Source organism: Molothrus aeneus, chromosome 2 (genome assembly GCF_037042795.1).
Source record: "Molothrus aeneus isolate 106 chromosome 2, BPBGC_Maene_1.0, whole genome shotgun sequence".
NCBI classification, from domain to species: Eukaryota; Metazoa; Chordata; class Aves; order Passeriformes; family Icteridae; genus Molothrus; species Molothrus aeneus.
The window spans coordinates 57,038,814-57,062,284 of record NC_089647.1 but is presented as its reverse complement, the minus strand read 5'-3'; the positions used below and the strand labels follow the sequence as shown (position 1 = coordinate 57,062,284).

At 40.9% G+C, this 23,471-nt stretch overlaps 1 protein-coding gene across 1 annotated transcript; it reads right to left on the bottom strand.

The window, feature by feature from the left end:
- Nucleotides 1-294: 294 nt before the first annotated feature.
- Nucleotides 295-22,142, bottom strand: OLFM4 (olfactomedin 4). The gene is made up of 6 exons (XM_066571444.1): nt 22,062-22,142; nt 19,776-19,853; nt 16,030-16,182; nt 9,797-10,009; nt 8,741-8,894; nt 295-1,088 (listed from the first exon to the last, which is right to left on the bottom strand). Exons 1-6 carry the CDS (start codon nt 22,140-22,142, stop codon nt 295-297), a joined length of 1,473 nt encoding a protein of 490 aa, XP_066427541.1.
- Between the last annotated feature and the right edge of the window lie 1,329 nt (nt 22,143-23,471).

The following is a 23,471-nucleotide window of genomic DNA, read 5'->3' as shown; positions in this document are numbered from 1 at the left end:
TCTGCAAACAAAAAGCACTGAATCTACCCCCCAGAAAAAGTACAATTGCAAAGCACTGAGCACCAATAAACACCAAGAAAAACCTAAAAAACCCCATAATACCAACTGCTGCCAGCAATATTAGTGGTCAGAGTGGGCAATTCCTTTAAAGACTTTAAGTACCTGTAAGACACCCCCACATACAGGTCACCAGACCAGATGAACTCCGAACTGGCAGTAGCATTGTCTAAACATCCATTGGATCTCTCACATTGGCTGCTGCCAGTTCTGTCATACCTGTATGTCCCTGAGGTACTAAGGCTGAAAAGTCACATCGTATCTTACAAGGTAACTGTCACTGTAAACGTACAGTTTCTGATCTGTGGGGCTGTAATCAATACTCTGGATTGTATCTAACTTTTTATCCATGATGATACTCACTCTATTTTCTCGGCCAGTACTTGTGTCATACATGTAGAAGATCTCCTCTTTCTTAGTGTTCAACGGCCTTGTGGCGTAAAGAACACCACATACCATGAAAGCGTTGGAAACAGATGGCTTGTACTGTCTCGTTTGCCAAGTATTTAGCACATCAAGTGTGGTCTCATTGAGCTTGCTAATCACAATGTTGCCCACATTATTTTCAGTTGAATATATTACCCATAACCCACTTTCATCCACGGCAAAATCTATGTCCTGCCATGCTACACCTGCATAAGAGAAGCGGTTACCAATAGCAGCATTTGGAAGCTCCTTCCTCAAAACCTCCGTGTTTGTTTTTACATCGTGCTTCACCATATATCTGGAACCATAACGATGATAGTACAAGTAATTTTTATAAAGAGCAGCACCACTTCCTTCCCCATATACTATTCTCCTTTCATACGTGTATTTAAACAGCAGCAAATCATCAAAGGAATTATAAATTCTGAAGTATTCTAAGTATCTGCCATCAGTGTTCAATGGTGCAACCCAATAGACATCATTCCCTGGGTTAGAGGGATCGTAATCTCTACCCCAGGAACCGTATTTGTAGGAAAATCCTCTCCAGTTCAGCTTGGCAACATAAGGCTGGCTAACATTCATCGGTCCACGGTGAACACAGGTACCTGCAAGTAAAGAGAAAAAACCAAAACAAACAGGTTTTCCAAATGTCATTACTAGGCAAGAGGTTTTGCAGACCGTAGCCTCTAGACTGTGCTTAGAAGGGAATAGCTTTGTGACCAAGCACACCCATAAATGCACAGTTTCGTGTGTAAAAGGCTCCTTTTGGGCCAAGGTCAGCAACTGGATGGCACCCACTGTTCCAAGTTGACTCAAAAACTCAGAAAAAAAATTGAGTACATTATTACACTTATTTTAAAGTGGAGGTGGGAGATTAATTCACAGAAAGTAGGTGCTCGCTGTGCTGTTCCATACAAGGGACAGATTTCTGTTTCTACCCATTTGAGTCAGGCCAGCCTGATGCATTAGGAAATCCCCTGGAAAATAAAATTTCAGAAGCATTTTAGGTTATTTTCTACCTCAGTGGAACTGAAAGCATGGGAGTTGGGGGAAAAAAAAGAATGAGGAGCATCTGATTTCTCTGTATTTCACTGTGAAGGGGAAGCAAGGAGCAGAAGCAGCAGTAATTCCAGACCCACATTTCAGATTAGCATTCTGCTGTCAGAATCACAGCTTTACAACTGTGTGTCACAGCCACATGGTGCCTTCCACCTCAGGCCCTCAAAGAAATCTGCAGACAGTAACAACCACAGCCCAGGAAATGTACACTGATATTACTCTGACTTTTCATGTGGGGCAACTCTAAAGAAAATATGACTTCAAGCTGAACCAGAACAGCTCTGTTTTACACATATCAACTGCAAAACCATTTTCAGCATCATGGAAAAAATAATTCAAATACAAAAAACAGTTTCCTTTTACTCATGCTGAATTAGTGACATTCCTGTTTCCAGATAAATTCTCAATATTCTAAGTCACTTGTAGGAAAAAAACTCCACTCAAAAATGTCCCTGGGCTTTTGACGAGTGTGAAGCTGCCACTGGCAAAAACCAGCATGCACTTTTCCAAGTGTTAACATTAGCTTTTTGTATTACTGCCACAAAAGTGTCCCAGATTTTTCTCTGTAAGGTTTTCTTCACCTGAGGTAATGGAGACAGAGATACCAAGTGGCTGGCACCAGCTCACAAGCTTAGTAGTACTCCAATGCTTCCCATTTCAATGGGGTGTTGAAGCCATTAGATAGCCTTCCTTATTAAAGGTGGAGTACAATAGGAATAGACCCAAGTCTCACACATAAGTTAGTGAATAAATTAACGGCCAGAAATTTTGGTGTCAATAATACCTCCCTCAAAACAGGAACTCTGTGCTCTAACAGTTATGGTGCTGGTGAAAGTCAAGACTAACTTTTGAGGTTTTAATACTTGGAGTGGGAACCATTTCATGATTTCTTGCAGCTTCTATGACAAGAATGGCTCATAAGCTCAGTTATATGAAGGAGTGTCAAGCATATAAATAACCTCTGTCTTAGAACAAAGAAGAAAGAAGAATAACAGAGAAAGATTTTTTCCTTTTGCCCTCAAAGCTGAACATCCCTAAGCATGGCCAGACAATACTTATGGAGATGAATTGGAAACTCCTGAAATCACAGACAGGAAAAGTCCAGGAGACATTTTGTTCTCAAAGGCTTTGCAGTCTACCTCACAGAAAGAACGAAAATCAGACCAATCTGAAGTCTTCTACTTGGGAAAAGACTGGGAAACAAGATAATTAGTGAAAGAAATGCACAGTTGGAAAAGCAGAGAAAATTCTTCTGATCTGCTTTGCCTAGGAGAAAGGTGCTCTACCTGTAGGACTAGAAAACCTGTGTCCTGAATGTTAGTAGTGTCCAAGCACTGACATTTGTGCCAATGTGTATAGTTGTTTTGCACAGTGAAGCTCTCTGAGTCTCCCCCTTTCTCAAAATGTATTATTTCTCTGCTTCTGCTGCATACTACCTTCACTCCTCAGTTTTGTACTGCCTGTGCTAGTGACTGTGACCTGAGGGACATGTGATTCACCTGCATTCTTCTCAACATCTGTGGGGAAGGTGGGGAGCAGTTTTATATTAAATATAAATCACTATAATGAGATAAATCCCTACGTCCCCAGGCCATGTTGGCAACTTCCTTGGGGGCAGTACTGCCCATGGGAGTAGCTCTTCATCACTGAGTCTCCATCTCATCTCTGATGGCAGAGAAGGTGGCACCTCCCATCTCCTCCCCCAGACATTTTTGTGTCCTGGGTTTCTTGCAGCTGAAACATGGCATGACCCTGGTTGAATGCTGCTTTCCTTCATGCCACCAAGAATCCATTCGAATCAGAATTCCTAGCTTGGAGCAGATAAGCATTTAAGCATGCACTTAAGTGCTTTACAAAGGACGAGGCCCTGGAGCAGAAACCTCATTTCCAAATATAGCACACAAGGCAGGCACTGCTGGATGGCTGGCCAGGCTCGATCTCCGGAAATGGCACATAGCATGTCTAGTAACATGGCCTCAGCACTTGGCACAGCTACCAGCATCTGGAGGTGCTTGCATGTCAGCTCATGCAAGGGAGGAAAGGTAAGGCAGCCAGTGCAAAATGGCTTGCAGCCTGCCAACTTCATAAATCAATTTGAACTGTTTTTTTCTCATATCTCTAATATGTATTGTTACCTCTGGCATGAGGACTTCTTTAAAGCTGGTGACATATTGAATATATTACTGTGCTTAAATCACAATAAACTTATCTCAGAATTAAATGGTTATTAAATGCTCTAAAACTCTTCATTTGTTTAAAAAAATGTAGCACCAAAGCTTGCAGGTAGTGAAGCACTGCTAAGCTCATCTATATGCGACCTCGAATAATTTTTCATGTCATTAAGCAGAACACAATTCCAGATTTATTTCAATAATTTATACATTGTTTCATAAATAAAAAACAAACGTGTGTTCAGCAGAGAGACCTTTTTTACAAAAGAAATAATAAATTATTATTTCTTCCCTTAAAGAGATCTCTCTGCTGAACACTTGTTTGGTTTTTATTTATGAAACAATGAATTATTAAAATAAAGTTAGAAGTGTGTTCCGTTTTAATGACATCAAAAATTGTCTGAGGTTTCTATAGAGTATGTGCTTGATTTTTATTTCCTTGAAAATTCTCCCATAATTTATTTTTTTTTTACAAAAATCCTCTGTGGTAGTTGGGGGTGATCTGTCTTTCACACAGGTTCAGAAGAATTCATTGTTGTTTATTTAATCTAAACTTGCCTCCCGTCTAGATCTTGTGGGAAAAAAATGCACAAAGGAAACAAAGTGTCATGTAATTTTGTAAATATTAGAAGGTACTTGAAATAAATCCATATGCATTATTCAAACTTCCAAGTTTTTAACTCCTTTCTCCATTGTTTTGGGCCACAGATAAATGACATCCTGGTATTTCTGCCTTCCTTAATCTCGTGCTTATGTAGCAAACAGAGAAGAGAAGGACTAGCACAGGTACATACACACATGCTTGTCCCCACATAAAGAACCAGTATCTCAGCTCAATTACATACCAATCCTTCTGATTCATCAGAAAAGAGCTAACACAGAGATGTCAGGACTGCAGGGATCCTGACTTGCTTGGCCAACAGGCTGCAGACTGAGCAGGAGGCCCATGCTGCTGGGTCTCACTTTACCCACTTCACTGGGAAGCACTGGCAGAGCACATCAGCGTCTTACTCCAACAATGCAAGAAAACGTTCCAGCAGCCTCCTCCCACCAGGCAGCTGCATCTGATTGCAGAAGAGAAGGGACCACCCTTGGCCTATGCAGACAAAGGTCACAAGACAAGGTGGAACCCACATTGGAAGGAACTCCCACAAGGGGCACAGACACCAGAAGCAGGCTGGTGCTACATTCTCACACAGGCTCCCAAGCACCAGGTGTGCACCCTCCCCTCCCATCAGATCAACCACTGCATCCAGATGTGGGAGCTGTTTCCCAGCTTTACTAGGGCTTGAGATACCAAAGACTGAGCTCTAAAGGAAAGGCTCATCCTGGCTCCTACTGTCTCACTGACACAAAAAGACCACAAAGACACTCCAGTCTTCCTCCAGTATCATGGGAGACAGAGGCAGGCTTGCAGCTGCATAAAAGACCTGTGTGGGCAACATCTAACAGGGGATGGGGTGGAGGGAGGACATCAGCTCCCTCCAATGCCAGTGAATAAATGCATGTGTCTCCAGGGGTAATTGAGGGAGTTCTGGGGAGGACAACTGGCCAGCTCTTTTCAGGTGCCTCTAGGCATATCTCTCTCTTTGTGTATGGATGCATTCACTTCAAAACACAACCCAAATATTCAAAAAAACACAGACAGCTTAGGTCCATAGGGGGTAAAACATAAGCTAAGAGTGAAATCACTGTAAGACTCCAATAAAATTGCCTAAGTTTCAGCATTATGCTACTCCAGGTACTCCTCCTGCTGAGACCTACTCACCAGTAGCTTGAAACCCTAATTTCTGAGTGTATAAAATCCAGGAATAAAAAAAAAAAAATTATTTTCCTTTCTTTCCATTTTGCCTTGGAATTTCACCTGACTCACTTCTCCCTGCTTCCTCTCTCTGATCATTTCAGTGAGGTGCAACACAGCATCTGCTGCAGAGTCCTCAAAAGACCATCCTGGTGTCTTTTCTCTCTATACTTACACAGTGCAGCTACATGAGATCAGCACAAAGTAAAACTAGTGGATAAATATTTCTTCCCTCTGGAGTGGTGAGGAGAGCGATGCCATGAACCACTGTAGATAGGAAAGCCAGTGACACTTATGGGGATGACTACCTAGATATCAGCCACTCAGACACATCTCTTCAGTCAGGGTAAGGCAAATGGAAACCAGTGATTTCTTTCTGCTATGTTATTTGAGAACAGGCCTGCTCACTCAAAGAAATACAGCAGCAAAAGCCTTGGGGGACAAAGTCAGAGGGGCTGCATACTACAGCAGTGTGAAGCAAGAAGCTTTAATTAAACTTGCATTTAGACTCATGATCCTAGCTTGGGGATTAGCCAAGCTCTCTCTAGTTCATGCTGCCTACCCAAAATATGCAGGAGAGAGGATGAAGGGGGGAAGAAAAAGCAATCTGAAAACAGGACAAAGAATGAGTTTAATACAAACATTATAAATATAATATGAACTAAAATCGGGGCAAGGCCAAGAGGTTTGGCAGGAATTCAAGACATTCAAGCTTGCAGAGAAAACATACTGAAATTGTATTCAAACACACAAATGGGTGCTAGAAAGCTCCAGAGGCTTAGCTGTGAGAGTCTATGCAGCACCTCCAAAATGACCAGCTAGAAGATGCAGCTTTCTCACATACTTACTCCATCTTCCCAAGAAAAAATATCTTACTGCTTTTAAGTGTTTTCAGATACAGTCAGCAGGACATGTAGTTGCTCTACAAAGTCCTCTACACAGATGTTAACTGCTCCCCATGAGTCACACAAAGTCACAATATGCTAGTCCTCTGTGAATTAGAAGGGATCTGAGCACACCACCTAAGTTCATCTCCCACATGAAGAAATCTTGCCAGCATACAACAGTTTCTCTGCCAGTCCTTTCTGCCATCCTCAGAGACCACACTCACCCTAAAGGAGGCCATGTGCTAAGACACCCACACACGTCCTCCAACCCCTCCTAGGTTCCTATCTCTGGACAGAAGAACTCTCAGATGACACCAAAGGTTGTCCTCAGCTAATGTCAGTGCTGGTAATTCTCTGGAAATTGTTATACCAAGTAGGGGTTTTACCTCCTTCATTCTTTTCTGCTACAGGGCAGTGTTGCCTTATGCAAAGGCGCCTGAGCTGTCTGACCAGTCCAGAATAAGGCAATGCTGAAGCAATACCATTTTGGGACCAGATAAAGACTACCCATCTTCCTACTGTGCCCTGAGAAACAATGCTGAATAAGTCTATTTCAGTCACAACTCCATGTAGTTCCATTTACCCACCCCGGAGCTACCATCCTCCTCTAGACCATGACTTGCCTATCCCTGCGTGGAGCTGCACTCCAAGTGTGGTTTCCCCTTTCCTACCCAGTGAAAGCTGCTTTGTCCCACAGACACGCCAGCCACCCAGGTGATAAAAGCAGCCCCTCCTCCATCACTCATGGAAGGAAAAACTATTGTTCTGGAGCTCAGAACTTTCTCACCAAAACAAAAGCTTGCTGTAGGCTTGAAGAGAACGAGATTGTTTCTTTCCACACACCATCGCCCTCAATAAATCAGTGAGATGCCCTTCAAGTACTTCTAAAACATTGTGCAGTTTTTTTTATTGAAATATTTCAAGCCCTTCCTTAAGAAGCAGAGAAAGGCCTTGAGATTTTTTTTACTGCAGGTTTTTGTTTTGGATTTCTCTCCTGTCTGATTCCCAGACAAGGTGTTACTCATGCATTCTGTCAGAGAAACACAGTAACTGCTTGCATTGCCGTGAAGCCCTAAGGAGGGACTGCTCACCCCAAGGGAAGCTTGTATTTCTGCCTCTCACCTTTCAAATGAGATGTTTGAATTAGCTGACCTCAAGGTGATGAGAGCTAAATGCTGAGAGGGCAAATTTGTGCTCCTTGAAAGCAGGACACAGCTCCTCCTTTACTATAGGCTCCTCTAGCTGATTGTTAACCAGCTTATGGGAAAAAGCAAGAATCTTCCCCTGGGTATTGTATACAACACAGCACTTTTGCTCTTACAGTACTCTGGCTAAAGGATGCCCCTGTGTATAAAACACTCAAGGGACCAATCTGGTTTTAGAAATCCTCCCATCTGTTAGCAACTGGGATTCTTGACCTGGCATATCCAATCTAGTGCTCCCTAAATGTTTTGCTCCAGTATGTCATATCTGACTCTCAAAATCTCTCAGACTATGATTCACTCACAATGTGATTTTTCAAACTGAACACAATGTCCAGACCAAAGTTCTTTCAGTTATAAACTAATTACCACACACCCTGTAACTCAACACCATTATATGAACTGCTCTCTGAAAGCCATTGATCCAGGTCCCAGAATAAAACCTTTCCTAGTTAAGAAAACTGTAAAATCTTAGTTCCATTGAAATCAGTAATACAGCTCCTCCTTATCTTCCTGAGATCAGAATTTTTCCCCAGGTCCCTTGACCACCTGTTTTAGAAGGATCTTTTGCTTGCCAAGCAAAAGTAATCTTCATGCAAAGCTCTCCTCTGGAGCTTACATATCTACAGCTTTAGTACATTAACAGTTGCTCATACATTTTCCAAGCAGCATTAGAGCAATATTGCCATCAACACAGGTCACTTTCATAGGAACTACTGAAATCAAAGCTAATTAGTAAAAAGACATCATTTGCCACAGGTAATTGTTCGGAAAAAAAAAAGGCAAGAGGGATAGAATAGAGATTCACTTTTCAAACTATTGGTAAGAGGAAGACTGAAACTTCTTCTAGCTGTAAACAGGTGTTACAGTGTAAACACACAACTGTGTTTGTAAGAATTTGAGTCCTGCCTTCATTTTCCTTTTGTACCATTGATGAAACATTAGAAGCTGTCAGCTCAATTTTTCAAGAGCTAAGGAGCATCCTTACAATTGTATGTAGTATTAACAAAGGGAAGTTTCTGCATTTATAGTTATCATTACAATTGTATTTAATATTAACAAAGGGAAGTCTCTGCATTTACAGTTCTAACCATGTATTATATTACCTCTTATGTGTTACCCAACAGAAATGTTTACCTGGTGGGAAATAAGGAGGTGGTGTAGTTTTGGTTGCGTTCTCTTCACATTCTTTCAATCGATTCTGCAGGGAGGCAATTTGTCGACGAATTGCAAGGACATTGTTTTTGTCCAGTGACTCTAGTTCATTTACCAGTATAGTCAGATTGGTGATCTAGAGGGGAAAAAAGACAGCAAGTTTAATGCCAGCATTATTTTACAGATATTTGCAGGCAGGGCTGACCACAGGAGACGCTACAGAAAATGGTTCTAAGAAATAGGCCTTATCCTCGTAGCCTCAGCTTGACATTTCCAGCAGAGTACATAGCCACAAGGACATGCATTAAGACTAAGTTGTGTAACAGTGTGCAAAAAATAGTGTTATTTTAGTCATAGCGTAAAACTATCCAGTGAGTCTTGGGCACGTAGCTGTTAAACATAAAAAGTACTTATGCCAGCCTTACAAAAGTATCTGCAAATTTTATTTGCAAAGATAAATAGTTTTCTTAATCACCTGCTTGATGATATAGAGGACATTGGAGCAAATGAGATTTCACTTTCCATCTTAAGTAATCATTCTCTCTAGGTGAGTGATTAACTACAATTTTCAAAATGTGATTTACAGTCTGCTAGGAAGGTGATAGTCTTTCCCACGTCTTGATTTCTTATTGATTGAGCCACTGCCTTAGCAACCAGAAGCTAATTTTTTAATTATCTAAATTAAAGTGCAGAGGCTTTCAAGCATGGGGGTCTGAAAATTAATATTTATTATAGTAATTTAATCAGCTTGTGTGTTTAATACTATGCAAAATTTTAATTTTCAGGCAGATATTTGGCAAAACCAAAATGGACTCCATTTGCTTTGGGATTGCTTTACTTTTCTGTGCTCTATACCAAGGAATAAGATGTTAATACATTTAAGGTCAAGCTTTCTTTTAATTTATGCTGATGAAATGCTAAAATAATTCCACTAGCTGCAGTAGAGACAGACTGCATTTTCTCAACCTAAACACTAAAGAGAGAATGGACTATCTGTGTACTTGAATCCTCTGTGGCTAATCAAAACCTTGGCAATACCTCCAAATATATTTGCTCAATGATGGCATTGCTTCCAACAAGGCTGGGTTTCAGCTGAGTGACCAGCCTCTCCAGGTCACTGATTTCCACTTTCAGTAACTGGAAGTCCAGCTCCGTGTAAGATACACCACCCGTCTCCACCAGCTGCACTCTGATGGTTAGATTGAGGATTTGCTGCTGATACAGTTCAATTCTTTTTGAGTACTCCCTAACCTGAAAGAAAGAAAACAAAAGAGATGCGTATTCAGGTTAGCAAACAAGACAAGGCTGGCTCGCATCCTTATTGTATTTCTGAGAAATATATATAAAATAGATATATTTCTGAGTACCCTATGCATACCTTCCACATACTCGTCATATATATTATTCACATAAACTGCATAAATGTAATTCTCATCACATCCATTAAAAATATAAAATTTAACCCACATTTATTGTCAGCAGTTTCAAAAAATACCCTCAGAAATGCCTGGGGATAACTGAAGGCAGAATTTTACTCACAGTCTTCCATTTTTTTAATTCATTGCCAATATTTTCTCTGTGAGCTAATTTTATCCTCAGTATGCCAAGAACTTACATTGGTGAAAATTTTATTAGGAAATCCACAGTGTATTATCCCTCAAAAGCAACCAGAGAAGGCTGCAAAATGCAATAAAGGATCCCCAAGTTTTTCAATTTCATTTCCTATTAACTCTGAATCCAAATAGGACTTTACCCTGTGTACATTTGAATTGTGTCAAACATTGGCAGAACTGATTTGATGCTTGTCTTTGGGCAGGAGGAAACATTTAAACACAGTGTTAAAAACCAAATCTGGTTTAAATGAAAGTGTTAAATTTATGGCAGGCATTAGCTGGAGTAATTTATATAGCAGCCTTTTCAGTCTTTGAAGCATTAAATAGTTGTCCAGATAAATATATTTTCACACATATATCTGCTGAGTTAAAGGTCACAGCACAAGCATTGTGAAGCAGAATGTTAAGAATATTATATGGATTTGGGACTTCCCTTAGAAATGTTAGTTCCTTGAAATTTAACACTTTGGTAAAGGCACATCATTTCTGTCCCATATGCTTCGTATATCATTATATCACAAAGATAAGTAGGAATAAATGTAAATAGCTTGTTGCACTAGTAACTCCATATTTATACCCTCAGATGGTATTTGTGCCTCTATCTACAGCACTGTAATTTACATTACTATTATTTCTTCAGCTGAAAGACTTACCCTACATCTTCGCATGCATTCTTGCATTATCTTAACATTAAAATAAAGTCAAGACTTTTTCCCCATTGTCTGAAATCCTGCCATGGTGTGAACACCACAGACTCCCTGTTTTTCTGCTCTGGCAGTAGCCCTTGAGACAGGGACCCAGAAAAAAACCCCACATTTCTCAAATAATTCCTTTCAATCTTGATTGAATCGCTTGGGTACCAAAGAGGAGATGGGAGCTCATGGCATGGAAATTTATAAGTTATATAGTGAGGTGGATTAAGGAGGAGAAGCATAAGAGTAAATCCTCTGTTCAGAAGGATAATTATCAATAATGGCACAACTACACCATAAATCTTAAGCCACTACAAAAACCCTGCATGGACTGCATAGTATACACCAAAACCAGGCTGCTCAGTTCCATGTATTTAAATCTGAGTTGGAAACAGATCTTCTGTTCTAAATGTGTGCAGCCAGGCTTCGAGATACTCAAAATTGTTGAGTTTCCACAAGCTGTAGCAGAAGCACCCTGGCTCACAGCACTGGATGCTCTAGATCTCCCAGATCAAGCCAGGACAACTTCAAGTCATTGAATTAGGAATCAAAGTTATATAATTCAAGTTACACAATTAAGAATCAAAAAATAACAGCCTGAAAGACCTAGACCTAGCTCCTTGTTACTGGCTAGCAACAGTGATAGCTGGGATCTCTTGCCATAGCTGCCACCATCATCTGATAGGGAGTAGAAAGAAGAACCAATCCTTTTGGAAAAGTCAGCAGTTCTTGGACCTCACACTTTCAATGATTACCAAAATGAGTTTGGTGTTGAAAGACAACCTGTAAAAAATCATTTGGAAAAATTATTCAAAGGTGAATGTTTAAACTGTGGGTCTAGAGTTTGTTCAACAAAAACAAATGTAAGAATATTATTACAGCCTGAAAAGTATGAAGCAAGTCCATTTTTGAGCAAAATTGCACTGCTGTGTGAAGCTATGTCTATCACAGAGGTATCTGGAAATCTGTCTAGGAATTAATAACCTTTCTCACAGTAATACTGGAAATAATTAATGAACTTTCTCACAGTAATACTGGTAATAATAATGCAATACAGACCAAATCTACAAACCACTGAAATAAACAGGCTGCTGGAATTAATGATGGCTACTCATTAGTGAGTAACCTGTGAATTTGAAGTATTCTCCAGGGTTTTCAGAGCCTGGACAAAATACTGAGGGCTGGAACAAGGCATACATAGTTATTTCAGCCCTGACTGCAGAGTGCAGACCTGAAGTTCTCCTCCCATATTAGAGGATTTTCACTCAGTCAGCCATCTAGGTCATTTAAGGACACATCAACACCATCCAGCAGAGTATAGCTGAGCCTGAACCAGCACCATCACTCTGCAGTGCTCTGCACAGCCACACCAGCGTCGCAGAGAGCTTAAGCTAATAGCTCCCCTGGCGAATTATAGGACAAATACAATTTTCTCAGCAGTGCTGCACTAACAGGTCTACACTGCTTTTGCAGATAAATCCAGCACATATGTTAAACACTGCAATGCTCTGTGTGGAGATTTCCACCTGCTCAGATCTGGTTTAGGAGTTTCTGTGGGTTAGAAATATTAGTTGAAAAAAGAACACAATATTGCTCTGTTGATTGGCAGATAGATTTAAGCAGCTTGTAATCCCTGCTCTTCTACTGCACCTACCTGCTAGAGACTGCCTATAGTCTCTTGACAGGCTGGCACAGAATTTCTGTGCATATCCTATTTTTAGGGATACAGATCAATAACTAGTACTGATTGCTGCTGCATTTGTCATAAAAGCCTCAAGTAGGGTATGATGAGTGCATAGGGCCTGGATTAGCCCCTTATGGGAAGAAAATGGAACCATGTGAGGAACATGTAAGGGGAAAAATCCGCAGTTTCAGTTTTTCCTCATTCCAAGCATTGTCACCTTCATTTAATGAAAAGGGCAGGAAAAATCTGCAATGCTCATTTAGTGTGTCATTTACCTGCAACTGGTATTTATCAAAACAGGTTTTGCAGCATGCAAGCAGACACTTCTCCAGCACATATTTGGAGAGTACAGAAGGGGGAACGAAAGTGCAAGATGAATATGTAAAAGAAAAAATGTGAGAGGAATGAGGGAAAATAAGAAAGAAATTACAAACCCAGCAACTTTCTAAAATCATTCAGCCCAGGACACTGGCTTAGAGCAGGTTTGACCTCTACAGATCCATAAGGAGTATGGCTGGCAGTCTGCCTTCTGAGATGGAGAAGAATTCCATTGCAGGTTAACCTGTTTTGAAAAGCAGGGGGTTTTGCCCCTGTTTCTGTTAAGTGACAATGTTGTGGCCATCGTGAGCCATGTTCTGAGGCACTTTCTTTCCTTGTGATCATGTGCTGATCCACTCCTGTTACAGAATTGTCCTCTTCCCCTTCCTATTGAGAGGAACAGCCAATTCCCACTTTGCTTTAAAAGGTTAATTTTCTTCTGTAATCATAATTATGCTGGCAAAGGTTGATGTGACAGAGGAAAAATTAGTCTGGTATTTTCAGCCTACGGTTTGTACTCACTTGGCACATGAGAGCATCTCTTTATCTGCAAGCTTCCTTGCCTGCTGATTCTATAAAAGGACCCCCTTGCTTTTTGAATTAGCCAACAATCAGGCAAAAGGTTAATGATTCAATCAGGTTGTTTATCTGGGACTTTTAGCACATGGAAAGCATGCTTAAAAGGGTCCAATCCTGCAGCTCCAATCCAGGAAAAGTTCCCATGAGTTTCAGAGGGCGTTTTAGAAGAGCAACAAAAGCATGGATTCTCAGAGCCAAAAAAGGAAGCATTCAGTAGAAAGTCTCACTTCTGTGGTGAGACTGAATTACGTCTGAATGCAATTCCCTAGGAATTTGCTCAGGATCATTTCTAATAACGATCAATATTGAAAGTTTAGGTTTCCTCCATTTCATTATTTCCTGGTCTCTATGAATATTATCATGACTGAATTAAGATACAGGATTGCATAAGAAGCATTTTTTATACAATTTGAAAGGTAAAGAATTTTTGAGCATGGAGACTTATGCATGACAGGATCTCAGAATACTTAAGTTCAGATATCAATAAGGTAATGCTCAAAAGCTCTCTTCTTTCTATAAAAAAAATAGAACATTATAACTGAGAAATCTTACACACATCAATTTACACCAAAATTCAATCTGTTCATTTCAATTTCTGACCTAAAGTGTCTCTCCTAAAGTGTCTCTGTGCCCATATCACACCAAAGTATATGTCACACTTCAACAAGATGCATTGTAACACTGCTTGGCTGATTGGTCTCGACAGGATGAAATTCAATGAAGCCTGAGTTAGGTCAGGAATTTTTACTGTCTGCAGCGAGAATTGCAAGTCGAGGTCAGTGTCTACACTGTGGTACACTGCTGGCATGGAGGGGTGAGAACAGTCACAGCACCTGACACCAGCTGGCAACCTAGACATTAAAGTCTAGGGCAGGGCTGAGTGCTTGCCCTGAATTTAGAGGTGAGTTTCAGGTACAAATCTGGACACCTTATTTTAGATATCTATAGCAGTAACCTGTGTTTTTATATGAGCAAGATGTTTTTATATGAGCAAGAATTCATTGGAGAGCTGAGGTTGTCCACACAGAGAGGTCAAGCAGCACTTGAGATGCTCTCATATCTGCCTGGCACTAGCCTAAAAGGAACATGCACCATTCTGAGTAAAATACCAGTAAGAGATAGGTTACACCAGCACGAGAGACTGGGAAAGGTAATACACAACCACCTTGAAGAATCATGCCAATGATTCTTTGGCTAGGAATCATGCCCTTCATCCTATCCCCCAGCACAATTACTTTCAAATGCTGGCACTGACCACAGTGGGAACAGTATGGGGGCCTGAAATCTCAGGGGTTTTCATGGCTCATTAACCCTGAGCTGCACTTACATGCTCCAAGGGATCAGGTAACTCCTGCGCTTGGAGGCAGCAGGACTTATGTCAGTTTGTCCTTCGTATGCCTGCTGACAGCTGAATGTATTTCACCGTTAGCTCCAGCTCTTTCAAAACAAACTATTTGAACTGAAAGATCTTACCGCAGAATCCTACGCCTGTTGTTGTGGGTTTTATGCACAACTTCTTATCTGTTCTTGATTATACCAGAGGAGGGTTATGAATATTTATGATTAGAATTTATAATTTAATGCTTTGCCTTTTCTGCTGATTAATTCAAGGACACTTCGTTTCTTAAGATGCTTGGTTTCCAAAGAAAACATTTTCCGCTGGTCACCCAATCTGAATCCTGAATATTTATCCACCACAAAAAGTCAAAAGCAGACTCCTGTCTTCACAGGCAGCTTCACCCAGTGCACTTCAGCATGTGTAGGTTTGCCCAAGTTCCTCAAAAAATGGATCTCAATTCATGCAGCAAGCAACCAAAGCAGTGTTTGTCTTCAGCAGAAATGCATAATTCAGCAGTCTCACTGCCACAGCTTCAGATGTTGAAAAGAATGATTTTTTTAAAATTTATTTATTTTTCCCTGTGAGAGAAGAAGCAGTGAAGGGGCAATTATTCACCTACTTCTTCACTCTGGACTGTGATGACCTTTCTCCTCTTTCCCTTCACTGCCTTCTCACAATCTGGCTGGCTTGATACAAATAATAACACATGAAAGAGCAGGAGGCTTGGCTTCCTATAGCATCGTGTAGCAATCACAAACTAATAGAACTGAGCCAAAAGAGGAAAAACATAACCATTCTTCCAAAACATACCATATGCCTCTAGCTGAAAAGGCCTAGAAAAGAGACCTGAGAACATTCAAATGTATGACATGTTACAATGTCAAAGATTAGAGATTTAGTCACCTTTCTCCTTGTTCTTACAGAGCTCTCTTTCCCACTCTTTTAAAGACACACCACAGAAAAATGCTCACTGCTGTACTTTTTTGTAGGCAGCCATTCTTCAGAAAAGATGCAACTGATATTTTTAAGACAAAAGAACACCTTACTTTAGAAAGCTCTGCCTCAAACTTCTCCGAGAGCGTTGTGGCTATAATTTCCAGTTGCTCAGCCTTCTGCACTGGAAAGGTGGTATCTGGCAAGTACACAGAGCACTGACAAGTTCCCTCATCATTCACAGAGCCGGACACATTGGCAAACAGCTGCAAAAACAAATTGGTAAGAAATAATGTGTTAATATTCTTCTCTAGAATCAGTACCTATTAATGTCTGGCAATAATATGAGTTCTGTCAATCGTGAGATCAACAATTTCTTTATTAGTCATCTTTCACCTTTTTCTTCCAAGGAACTCAAAATATCTAGCAATTTTTATTACTCATCCTTACAAATCTCTCTAAAAATAGTTAAATATTGCTTTAAAGATTTACCATTGGAAAAATGGAGACATATAATAGTCCTTACTTTCCCAATCTTGTGGACAATGTTCCTAAGATAATGAAATAACTTTTCCAGCATATAGAAAAGCAGACAACAGCAGGAAAATAACAATGTAGTAAGTTAGGTCATACAGGTATTATTCTGTTCATATAAATTGGACAAATCATTTAGTCATTTACATCCATAGAGAAGAAAGCACTGAAATAGAACTAGTAACAGGGAATGTTAAAAAAAAAAATCATTCATTTGAAGATTTGCAGCCAGCCACAGCAAACAGACATGTGCATTTAATTATACACCACTGAAAGGTGATGAATTAAATATGCAGGTTTGACCTAGGGTAGAGATTTTTATTTTGCTACAAAATATTGCTCATAACACCCACACATCACAGCCCGCTCATCCATCCTCGTGGATAGCTGGCAAAGCTCCTGCCCATGAATTGCTTTGTCCCAGTTGTCTGCACTCTCACAGCATCATCACCAAGCAATGTGCATGAGGGACAGAAAGGTCAGGGCTGGCATCTCCTGATCTTGCCATAATTTACAGCCAAGGCACACTGTAGTCTATAAACACCAGGCTGAATACTGAGCGTGTTCAGAACAGCTCTTTTTGTTTGTACACAAAATGTTTCCAATTCATAAACCTATCACGAATTTATTAATAAAGATATTTGATGTTACTTTAAAATATTCTGGCACACACTTCAATGCAGCTGCATATTTTAAAGCTACAGACTTGCTCTTTAAAAACACTTCTTTCTATAATCTCTTCTGCCTTGCAGAAATCCCAGTGTTATTCATGTGTTTTCTCTTTTTCTTTCCCTCTTAAAAATAAAAAAGCAAACAACAAAACTATGTCCTGAGAGCTGACACTTCAGTACTTCTTCCCTTGCTTTTTCACAGTGCTTTTAACTAATGCTCTCACTGAAAAACCAGCCCAGAACACAGAGTGATGACCAGCACCAAAGTTGTCTTGATCTGTGAGCCCAAAGAGAGAAGAGCAGCAAGCAGGAATGATCCCAGTTCACACTCTTGGCAACCTGTTTACTGCAGCCACAACAAACAGCATGCATCTCATTTTGAAAGAAAGTGTGGAAAGTTGTTTTATCTGTGTTATTCAAGCACCATGGGTCTTAAAACTTCACTCAGACTGTTGAAGACATTTAACATGAAAGGAAGCAGAGAAGTATCTCATGGCATTCCAGAATGTCCCAGCACATAACTTGCATTGATTTCTCTGCCAGGCAGGTTAACAAAGCACTTCTGAAAATCCCGCTGAGAACACATTATGTCTAAGTTTCCACGTATTTTTGAAGATATGGCTACCAGTACATAAATTACTATGAAAAATTAGTTCCTATGTCACTTAGTCCTCAGTGATTCCTCAGTGCCTTGGAATGGTTGGGATGGCAAGCAAGTTGCTCAGCAATAATAAAGGAACAGATGGGAAAGACCAAAAGAAGAAATAAATGTGTCTTAGTGAGTATATGAGAGCTTCTTCAAGACTGTTGCATATTAGCATGCTAATTTTTGTGTGGAAGGTATTGTGTAACACAAAAATGAGTACGTGTCTACAAGAGAGAGTATGCTATACATTGTATAGCAATAGTGTGTGGTATACCTTTGTATGCATTATATACCCTGCTGTAAACTACAGTCTCAACTGTATTGTACCAATCAGTTTTCTAGACTTAGCCTGCCTATTTCATGAGCTAAAAAAACCATTCATAAATGTATTCAGATATATCCCAAAAAACCCTTGAACTCATCTTTTTAACCTCCCCGTGAAAAACAATCATTATATTTTAACATTTGAGTTAGGAGGGAGCTTTGAGTTGAAGGCAGAGCTTCACTGCAGTAAGTGCCACTTATATTGAAGCCAACAGTTTCCCCAAAAGAGCGGAAACAGCCTGGGCAGACAGAACTGCTTCCCTTCTTCCATTGACATTACAAACATTAGGATCACGATGTTGACAAGACCAAGAAGCATTGTTTAGTTAAAAGCCCCTTGGGTCAATAAGTGCTTCAATCAAAATATAATACCAGCCAAATGACAAGCATGTAACAAAAATGTCTTTCGTCATCCTGTAGAAAAATACATGAGATAGACTGCTACTTTTGATGGAGTTGTACAGTTTTTAAAGTTTAATAATTTATACAGAACGCTCAAAAGAGAGCAAACTGTCCTAGCCTACAGCAAGGACTTGACAGCAACATTTCACTCTGCAAAACTGTTACATATATGTATTTGAAGCTATGAGAAATGTTCCTTGTCCACATCCCTTCAAATTAAGAAAGGGAGTAGGAGCGAGCAGTTACTCAGTTTTCTGAAAATCAGGAAATTTGTCACTGTAGCCTAGCAATATTTGCAGTTCTAAATTGCAGCTCTAAATCAGCTGTTTGCTCATCCTAAGAGAAAGAATGGGATCCACACAAAGAACGTAGCAGGGCCACAGTAGGGACAGAAGCCACCTCAGCTGGGCAAGGAAATGGATAAAGTTTGGGTCCTGCTAACCAGACTCTGAAAGAGAGCCCTGACTCCATTTAAATTTCTAAATGCTCTACTGGAGCCAGAGACTCAACTCTGTCTCAGAAGAGGTCCCTCCACACACCCTATATGCCACACTGGGCTTGCCTGGACATAAAAAAATCTGCTGTGAAGCTGAACCTGTGCTTTAGATGAACTTTCTTTTTGACAACAATTTGCAGGGCCATAGAGATCAATTGTGACCCACTGAATCTGCTCCAAAGTGAACATGTTATTGAACAGTCACTGATAGAAAGAGGGAAAGAAACTGAACTCTGAAATCTGCAGACCATGAACTTAAGCACTGTACCAGAAGGCACAGAAATAAGATTCAGGTCCCTCTATCATCAAATAGCTAATAATATTCGAACTAGGTAGAACAGGAAGAATCAAGATTTTCTCACTCCCAGCAACCACAAGTGGGCACTCTCCTCAGAAGCTACTTTCAAGGCTCTCTTCTAGTTTATGAGAGAAGACTTCCTTGGGGAGACTGTAATCACCAAACTGTTTGCCACATTGGCATTAAATCCCCAGGGCCCCATCTGTTTCATGTCTGTGGTTCAGTTCAGTAGTTACAAGGTTAATGCCAAAGTTTTGGATCTGACTTAGGCATTGAATGACATGGTAACAGTAGCAATGATTTTGGAGATTCACTAGTTCCTAAAGTACTGGATACACAACACGTAGATGCCTCTTCCAGGCAGTACAACTGGTTTGCCTGTGTCAGAGTTAAATCACTTAGCAACTGTGAAGCATTAAAAGAAAAGTACATAATCTCCTAAATTTTATCTTTTCTGGACTGTATTGGAAGAAGAGTAATGGTTATACCTTTGGGGAAGGGAGCAATTTGCCATTCGTATTCCCAGGCTGAGTCAGATATGGAAGCATCGTACTGAGATGAGCGGTCTGAAAAGCAAAGGAAAGGTTGTTTTAGTGTGATTTTCTACATCCCTTCCCCACCAGATAGCCCCCATCCTGCAGCTCCAAAGCACTTTGATTTTATTATGGGAGCTATTCTGAGCAACTGTAACATTTCTGATCTGCTGCTGAGGCAACAGTTTCCCTGGGCACAGTGTCACTTCACAGACACCTCTTCCTGAGGAAAGGCTCTGTGTGACCAGAGCAAGGCAGGGGACACATTCAGCCTGTCCAGAAGGTGTGAGCTGAGGAGTGACAGGCAGCCGTGGCAGATTGCATGGCAGTCTAAAAGGACAGTGCCGTGCCCCTCTGCCCTAAATCCAGAGAATACTGTCCTCCCAGCAGGAATGTCCCCTCCTCACCACCCAACTCATGCCCCAGCCTCTAAGCAGAGGACTCACTGCCCCTTTCACACCAAGCTGTCAGGCTGTGAGCTGTGATGGCTGGGAAGCATAGCATGTCCCACTCTGCTACTAGCACCATGGAGGTGACAGCATCCCACTGTGGAGAGAGAGCACCGGGAGAAGACACCACACGGCCAAGGATACAGCCAGATCCACCCTGGGAGCCTTTTATGCAATAAGAATATACACATTCCCTTTAATTTCCATCTGTGGCTAATGCCTGCCTTCCTGCTGCAGCAAGGACAGCAGCTGTCACCCTGGCACCATACTGGGGGTTACCACAGCCCCACACAGTGTGAGGAGCACAGTGCATTGCTGTGATGGAGCACACTGTCACCCGTAATGGGATCTCACCAAAACCTGTGCCAAACTGGGAACTGGAGCAAGACACCCTCAATGTCAAATGGTGCAACAGAAGGAGCACCAAATGGGCTTCCCCTGTAACAGGACACTCACTGCTGGGTGTTTCTGCATTTCCCAAATCCCACCTGGAACCCTGCTCCTGAGCCAGGGGATGGTGGGGATATCCAAATGGCTGGCAAAGGGCAGCTCTGTTAAGCAGTGTAAACAAGCTTTGTGGGACAATTTGTCAAATAAACCCTCTTGAACAGGTACTTGTGTGCTCATAAAATTACACTGAGCATGATGGGCAGCTGGTAGCAATTAACAGTGCTAGGGCAGAGAGCATCCCAAATTGTGCAAATTACACAAACTCAGGACTAGCTTAAAGCTAAGCAGACTAAGGAGGACTTTCTCCCCTATTAAGCTTTCTATCTTCAGTTTATCAACATATATTTACACCTCCATCTTGAATTTTGCAGCTTTTCATTCCTTGAACAGATAAAAGCATCTTCCCAGGAGGTGCTAACTTCGCTGCCTGCATCCACAACACTCCCAAACTTAAAAAAAATGTAACTAGGGGCGCACAGGAATTTTCTTTGTTGGTGAATAAACCAGATAAATTAGAAAGAATTATCAGGAGCCAAAATGTTTTTTTTTCTCAAATTTTAACTAATAAATACCAAAAAGGCAGTCATTTTTGATCAAACAAAACCAAAATGCTTTGCTTCATTTGAAAAATTTCTTAAGATATTCACAAACTCTTTTCTTGAAAAACTGAAGCCCCATTTTAAATTTGGAAAAAAAAAGGACAGTACAAAATCAAAACTATCTTTCATTAATATAATTTTTTGCTTTTAAAATAAATATTTTTCAAAGTTTTCTCCTTCCCCCCTGAATTTGATGCAGCTTTTGGTTGGGGGTTATTGTGGGTTTTTTCTGATTGATTTGGCCTCCTTTGAATTTCTCTCTTGCCCATCCAGATACAGTTTTTTTAGGAAAGAGGGAGAGTATCCAACAATAACCAACCAATATGGCTTTCATGTGCCTGGTCGCAGAGTATGACAGCAATCATGCATCTGGGAAAGCTCCCACCTCCCAGTTCCTTCCACATCAAAGATGAGGATCTGTTCGTGCTATAAGCCCTTGCTAATTAATTAGAAGCTACACAGAGCATTTAATATCCACTCAGATCCTCACTGGGAGTTGCACTCATCTAACCAAAGGCAGAATTTGACTCTGACTTTAAACTTGTGCCTCACTTTTACATTTATTACCTAGTCCCTGTACATTAGCTGGGGGGAGGACAGAGGAATACTTTAAACTTCTCTATTCAGAGACCTCAACATTTGTATAATAATTTTCCAGAAACCTTAAAATAATTTTCATCAATCTAAACTAGGTGAGAAGACAAGAAGGCACCAAGGCTCAGGTTGTGAAACCCCTGTCTTACCGCTCCTGTTGCTGCTGTCATCTCAGCCAGAGCACTCACACCCTGCATGAGGAAAAGCACAGCCACCAGTGTGTGCTTCATCTTCTCAGCCTGCAGATGTGACAGCAAAGGGAGAATGGGTGCCTTTTATAGTACAGTCTGGGGATTTCCCCAACCAAACCTTAAGGAACTTGTACGATATTTTTGCAGGTTTTGGATAAGTGATGTCATAAACTCATATAATAACCAAATTACTAACGGACAAAGAACATCAGTCACCATCATAAATTAACTATATCCAGTTTTCTAACAGGAAACCTTTTCCATGGAGTACAGTATCTGATCTTAATCTTGATTCTATAGAACATCAGGTGCTTATTTGCTATGAGAGGTAAACAGACGTTCCCCTTACAGTGACGCAATCATAAAAATCCTTGTAGATTATTTGAAGATTCCTTCAAAGTTGTGCAGACAATACACATCATTGTGGTATTACTTCTTACATGTACAGAAAAGAGCAGATCAGGCTAGACTGCTCACACACCAGAATCTTGTTTCTCTTGTCCCAGAGGTCAACAGACCTTTGCCAATAAGTAAAATACATGGAGGTCTCTACAGCTTTTCAGTTCCCTTGATTCTCACATAGCACAGGTGGGACACAGACTACCTCCCATTTCCTTCCCAGCAGGTTTGTGAGTCATATATTAACACTATGTGCCCATTAATGCTTACTTGTGCATTAACACTGTGTACCCATCTATGCTTACACCCCTGCTCTCTTTTCATGGGGCTGCATTCCACCTGACCACAATGATTCACTGTCCTGTCTCTAGAGCACTGATCCAGAGAGATGAAAAAAGGTCACACGCAATTAGCATGCCCCCTACACTCCCCAGCTGTGGCACACCACCCTATGAGAGCCAGCAAGCTGCCTGCAGTTCCCACAGCACCCAACCCACTGTGGGAATTCTCCACTTCCAACAAGCTACTGCCTTGATAGAGTCAGTTGCAAACCTCCTGTGCAGAGGAAACTAAAATTTCTCTGCTGAGTTCTTTGGATCACTGCAAAAATGAGTTTGGTGTTTGGAAGAAAGGTTCTAGTTGGGACTAAGGGAATGGCTACATCTATACACTTATAAAAGTCAAGAAGTCTCTAGACCAAAACATGACCGTGACAAAACATCATTTTCCTTTTCCTTCTTCATTCTATCAGGCTTAGTTGTTCTACTGAGTCAGCAACAAAAGGCTGCAGCTGTGCCTAAGTGAAGAAAGGGGTTAGGAGACACTCCTTTCCAAAGCTGGTGGGCAGAGGTCAGGGCAGGAGCAGCAGTACTTCTGAGCAGCAGTGCTGCCTCATACGAAACTCATCTCCCTGGTAAGGAGCTCTTAAGGCCTCCTTGAACTACCATAGCATAATCGTCTCCAGGTGGC

What these genes read in the sequence shown, in the direction of transcription:
- OLFM4 (XM_066571444.1), bottom strand. Translation starts at nt 22,142, where the DNA reads ATGAAGCACACACTGGTGGCTGTGCTTTTCCTCATGCAGGGTGTGAGT. An exon ending in TGACAGCAGCAACAGGAGCG is followed by an intron (nt 19,854 to 22,061) that starts GTAAGACAGGGG and finishes TTTGCTTTTCAG; the next exon opens with ACCGCTCATCTCAGTACGAT. An exon ending in AATTGCTCCCTTCCCCAAAG is followed by an intron (nt 16,183 to 19,775) that starts GTATAACCATTA and finishes TTGTTTTTGCAG; the next exon opens with CTGTTTGCCAATGTGTCCGG.